General features: G+C 39.9%; 1 protein-coding gene across 1 annotated transcript in view; it reads right to left on the bottom strand.

Annotated features, from left to right (window-relative positions):
* Window positions 1-5,706, bottom strand: part of LOC100533304 (p38 MAP kinase) — a 48,675-nt gene extending 42,969 nt beyond the window's left edge. The window contains exon 1 of the mRNA NM_001204602.1: window positions 5,457-5,706. Coding sequence (NP_001191531.1) covers window positions 5,457-5,584 — 128 coding nt within the window. The 5' untranslated portion in view covers window positions 5,585-5,706. The remainder of the gene's footprint in view (window positions 1-5,456) is intronic.
* Window positions 5,707-6,516: the final 810 nt, after the last annotated feature.

Below are 6,516 nucleotides of genomic sequence, written 5' to 3'. Positions count from 1 at the left end.
ACTAAAGTAACCACACAGCATTGCCCACGGGGGGGAGGGGGGGCAGCCTTCTAGAGAAAATATTGTTTCCGTTTCAGTAGAGGTTTTACGGCGCTCGCAACTGCATAAGATCATATGAACGCCAGAAGATTAGAGGTGTTACAAGAGAGTAACAAACATAAAAAAGAAGGAGGGGAGATAAGGACAATAGATGTTTGATAGGAAAGAAGAAGCAAACCACACCAGAGCACCCACCAACCACCCACTCTAGGGAATATAGATTCCCATTATTTTTACAAACAAAAACGTGTGTCAGATTCTCCACACAAGACTAAACCCTGCTGAACAGAATGAAAGACCTGTAGAAAACTACAATACACGTTGGTCATGTAAAACTCCACCTGACCATTATGAAGGAAATACTAGAAGGCAAGATGTAGGCACAATGAACAAATGCCTCAGTATTATGAGTTTAAATGCTCATCTCAGCTCATCTTCATCATTGCCCACATCTTCTGCCTCCACATCTTCAACATCTCATGTTTCACGAAAGACATCTATATAGTCAATATCCCAGTCATCAGCATCAGCAATATATCAGTGCCTACATCATCAGCATCAGCATAAAGGTTGTGATGATGATGTACGATCCAGTATTACCAACTTCAATCAACAAAATGATCACCTCTGTAATTTTTGCCTCGGTGTCTAGCTTGGTGCCCTGGCAAATTGACTCGGTGCCCTCTGATGTGTAGGCCCCACCGAGGCAACTTTTGCCTGCTCTCCTGAACACTCAATTCAAGCTTCAAGACCAATGACCTCGGGGTGGACGAGGAAGTACAAAGTATAGGAACCCATGTGGAATGACCTCAGTACGACAGTAGGCACCTCAGTACGACAGTAGACAGTAGATGACTGACGGTATACAATAAAATATGGACCCACGTGGAATGGCCTCAGTATGACAGTAGACAGTGGTAGGACTGACGGTATGGACACATGTGGAAGTGGAATGGCCTCAGTATGACAGCAGACAGTGTAAGACAGACGATAGATGGTCATCGTGAACAACGAAAGGTTATTGGTCATATGCCCCCACCCCCTAATAAAGTATTATTATGTTACTGTTCTTGTTCTTATTATTGTTACTGTCACTTCATAATTATTACCATTATTATATTAAGTTATTATCATTATTATTATTGAAGCTATCATTATTATTATTATTTATACTATCATTATTATTATTATTATTATTATTATTATTATAATTATTATTATTTATACTATCATTATTATTATTATTATTATTATTATTATTATTATAATTATTATTATTTATACTATCATTATTATTATTAGTATTATTATTATTATTATTATTATTATAATTACTTTTTAAAATTATTATTATTATAATTACTTTTTAAAATTATTATTATCATTATCAATATATTGACACCATCATTATTATCATAATTATTTTCATCATTATTATTATTATCCTTTTCATTATTATTATAAAAATATATTATATATTCCTTACAGCCCCAGGTCATTTTGAGCACTCACTTCCCCCTGGCCTGTTACCTCCTACTGGAGTCCCCGACTCTCCAGGTCATCCTAATCTTTAGTTGTAGTAAGAGTTTTACAGCACTTGCAACACAAAAAGGTCATATGAGTGCCAAAGATTAGAGATGTTACAAGAAAGGAACATACACAAAAAAGAAAGAGGAGAGATAAGGATGATAAATGTTTGATTGGAAAGAAGGAGCAGACCCCACTAGAGCACCCGCCAACCACCCACCATCCTAATCTAACAGTTCATGAATCAGAATTAGTGTCATAAGATCACAGATTCGGTTCCTAAGAGAATTCAGTACTTTTTGGAAAATAACAATTCTGAGCTCATTGAGCTGAAAATGAAAACAACAAAGAAATCAGAACACAAATGAGTCACAACGCGGTGGAATCAGGCGCTCTTCATTTCAAGTTTCTGGTACAATATGAAAGCTTATTCATTTGCCTTGATTTAAAAGAAAAAAATACCCATCTATCTTGAGAAATTTGAGGCAGCCCGGTCTCAGAGGTAAAATTAGCGAGAAAATGGCCGCCAAAGTTTGATCATTTCGAAAGCTTTAGAGTCCTTGAAAACTGAAAAAACTGCATATATTTTATGTCTTTAATCAACGTTTTCCAGTAAGGACATAAAAAAAAAGCATGGAGCTAAAGAAAAAAAAAATCTATAAAAATTTCCAAACTGGTAGAAATATGTGGGTTTTTTTCAATTTTATTATTTAGACGAGACAAGCACCTGATTTCACCACACACAAGTGTAATGCCTCACAAATGATAAACTTCACGAGAAAGATAATTCAGTGTTTTTGATGTGCTTCACAGGTCGAAGCACTCTACGCTCCTTGAGCGAGCGGCGAGCTGAAACCAATGCACCAGCAGCAGCTCTTTTGATATCACGGTGGATTATCACGCCTTCCGTCAGAGGTGATAACAAGGGGCCACCACAAAAACACAATAAGTGTTTCAGCATTTTTTAAAGAGTTTTAGTAAGAGTTTTACAGCAAGATAGAAGGAGTAAACCACACCAGACCACCCGCCAACCACCCACAGATGAGGCTTAGTAGTCTAGTAGGAAAGAAGGAGAAAACAACACCAACAAGAGTTTAGCGCAGTTTGTTGCCAACCTGAGAGATGTCCCCCACAAGAGTGGGTCATTTCGTAATTTCTGGGGGAGGTGGGGATCATCCAAGTAGAGACAGGTGTTATTATAATTATTCCATTCCCTGCTTGGAAGACATTAAAAGTTTTACGGCACTTGCAATACAATATAATAAGAGCCGAAGGTTGGAGGTGTTACAAGAGAGTAACAAACATAAAAAAAGGAGGGGAGATAAAGACAATAGTAGTCTGATAGGAAAGAAGGAGCAAATCACACCAGAGCACCCGTCAACCACCCACTCCTGCTTGGAAATACAGGTGGTGGTTTGTTTGAGTAAAGAGTTCACACACCAACACAATAACGGTCATTCATTTAGTGCTGTGAAAAGGTAAGACAGACAGAAACCACAGAGAGAAAGTAAAGAACTTGTAGGACCAACTTCAGTGAGTGCCACCCTCCAACCACCCGCATGTGTAGGTAGGCAGTACAAAAAGTTCAGCATAGAAGAAAGGGGGCTAACTGGAATGTTATCTCTATATTTGTACTGCTTCTCTTCACTCTCACTCTAACAGCAACCCGAGCACAGCACCATCATTGTACCAGAGTCTGTGGTGTAGCGTTTAGCCGTCGAACACAAGAGACCTGAGCATGGATTCCCGAGTGGGGAGAATTTTTATCAAGTATCTCGATCATTCTGCAAGAGCGATGTATCCCCTCAAAAGCCTGGGTTCGCCCTGACAGGCAGTCAGAAGCATGCCTCCTTAAAGATCTAACACATTCGATGGGGGTGTAAAAATACAGTATTAAAAAGAACGGTCTGTTAGTCTGCTCAAACAAAATCAGAGGTTCAGCCTGACAACCGTAGGGTGTAGTATCTTTGGTATTAGTGGCCTGCTCGACAACCCCGTACGGGCAGAGATTGATTTTGAAACAAAACCTGCCCCAAAAGCTTTACTTTACACCCATCTCCTCCATTCTCCTCTGCCTTATAATAATAGTAACAAATAATCTTGATAATATTTTGCTTTGTCTTCTATCATGATCTGATGATGACCTTCATCATCCAAGGAGGAAGAGAAATTTATAATAGACCTACTAGCTACTGCAGAGGTAGCTGGCATTGTGAAGAGAATTTAGAGTAGAGGCAATACCAAGCTAGAAAAACAAATAAAGAAGTCTTGGTTGAAGCAAATTGCAGACGACAGCTTTTATGACAAATTATATGAAAGCGACAGGCAAATTTCATTGGACACACAAAGCGGAAGAAGCATTGGAGAGTATTGTAATAAAAACAGCCAAGTTTGATGGAAAGAGACTAGAGAGGCAGAGAAAGACAGAGGGAAAAGATGCTGGACAAGTTGACAACATGGCTGGGAGCAGCAAGAACAACACACACCGTTGCTGCAACGCAAGACAGTGAAGTGGAGGTCCATGATCGCCAACGCCAGTCTGCAAGGCACCGGATGAAGATGGATACCAAGCAGCAGCTTTTGTAATGATCCCAAATCACAAATGCAACAACTGGCCGCAGTCTCTATCACAGTACCTTTCCCTCTACCTACATCACCGCCAACCCTCCCATCACATTCAAGTGTGTTAAGTACTCCTGAGATTACAACGACCTAGATATAATACAGAATGCGCAACATTTGAAGGATTGTTGTGCATGCCATGGATCCACAAAATGCGTGGCCACCAATCGTGCAAATCAACAGAACGCACCTCTAGCACGTACACATTTTCATCAACCTGTTTGGTTGGTCCACAAACCCTGTTCAACCTTAAAGCAGAAATAACGATGAGCAGCAGCGGGAATACATTATCACTCATAACTAATAGTGCAGTCTCCTCACTAGATTCTATGTCAAGTCAGTCTCCGCAACAAGAAGAAAATCTTGAACAGCTATCTATGCCTACTGGATGGATAAAAAAACGGAAGGACTTCAGTAATGAGGGACCACCCCATCAAACACAATAAAAAAGAGGCCTAGACCTAACCCTACCCCTAACCCTACCCCTAACCCTACCCCTAACCCTACCCTTACCCCAAGCCCTCAATTCTGCTCTGTCTCATAGCACTTGGTTGCTTGTTACGGAAGTCCTCCCAAAAAAAACACTACAATCTAGATATCTAGAAAATCTAGATTAGAAACTAAAATAAACTCTAAGATCTAGGATCTAGACCTAAGTCAATGCCAATGATCAGGTTGGAGCTGCAAGTAGGCCTAGATCTAGATCTAGATCTATAATCTAGTCTAGATCTAGAGATCTCTAGATCTAAATCGAGCCTTAGATAGAGATACAACCCATAGCCGATAGCCTAAGGCTTAGTTGAAGGCCCCCTGCCTACAGACTACAGTTAAACTACAGAGTTGCTGCTAAAAACAAAAATATAAGCTCTCTGATAACTTTACCATCAGAGCAATTCAAACAACAATCAAACTTTTCTGACTGCTATTCTCAAACATTACATAAATCTTATATGGGCTCTTTCTTTGTATAGGCCAAAACAGTACAACTTCAACAACTGACAACTGGCACTGGATTAGCCTCTAGATCTAGGCCTACCCACCACACCACCCCTCCTACCCACTCAGGTCAAGATAAAGATAGCAGAGGGGACCACAAAAAAGTTGTGTTAACAAACAGAATGCACTGCAATAAATATCAACACTAGAAAATCTAAATCTATTGCATTTTTACATGCATTCCAGAAAAAACACAGCGCATAAAACGGATGAAAAGCTTCAGAAGCGAGCGACCTAAATAACAGGTTAAAAAAGAATGCGTGTGTACTTACACGACTTGGCCGTATGCCCCGATCCCGACGGGGTTCTGAATGGTGTATCGACTTGGCACCTCCCATATCGTTTTGTTCAGTTCCACCGTCACCAAGCCTGGTTTGCGTTCTGCTAAATGATCCGCCATTAGTCCATAAAGTCTTGATCAAAACAAATATTGGAGAAGTAAATGAACAAATTATAAGTTATTGCACAATGCACACAATGTGGGTAGGCGACAAACGTACTGGTCACAAACGACTTGTGTTGTAAAGGAGAACTTCCGGTATTTATCCTTCGAGCAGTTCTGGATTATTTTTGTCGTCTTCCTCATCGGGCTAGGGGAAGTCACTGGCAAAACAAAGACGGGGGAGGTCAGAGTTACGTGGCTAGAGTTGTTCCCCCTCAATTACGTAATGTCGAGAAAGATTCTACAAGTTGATAATAATTTAGTATATGTCTATATTTCACAATAGTAATAATATGATTTTTAGAAAGACCAAAAAAAAACCCAACAGACCCCTCTCTCTCTCTCTTTCTCTCTCTCTCTCTCTCTCTCTCTCTCTCTCTCTCTCTCTCTCTCTCTCTCTCTCTCTCTCTCTCTCTCTATGTTGATCACTCCATATTGTCCTTCCAAATCACGCCCCGAACTAGATCTACACTTTTAATATTAATATTCATGTGAATAATAATATTTTATATAAAGGCCATGGACATCTAGATCAAACTAGCAAAATTAAAGACAAACGAGGCAGGGGTAGACCCAGCGCAACCTACTTGGAAAGCCCAAACAGATGGATGAGGGGGAAAGATCAGGATAATGTAACTTATTTTAGAGCATCCGAACAAAGGAATGAAAGGAGAACCATGATCGCCGATGCCTGTCGCAGATCTAGCACTTGATGACGATGATTTTTTTTCTTTCAGATTCATCACCATTAAAAGCCAGTTCTGAAACAGATACTGACGATCATTTCTCCCCTTGAAAGCTCTCAAAAACCTATTTTATCCTGGTGTTTCCCCGTCATCCATCTGTTGAGGGTTTTTTCAGGTTTTCCAGACATGTTTCTATGGGTCTAC

Source organism: Aplysia californica, unplaced genomic scaffold (genome assembly GCF_000002075.1).
Source record: "Aplysia californica isolate F4 #8 unplaced genomic scaffold, AplCal3.0 scaffold00515, whole genome shotgun sequence".
NCBI classification, from domain to species: domain Eukaryota; kingdom Metazoa; phylum Mollusca; class Gastropoda; order Aplysiida; family Aplysiidae; genus Aplysia; species Aplysia californica.
Note: the sequence above shows the minus strand (reverse complement) of the source record. Positions and strands in the feature narration are given on the sequence as shown.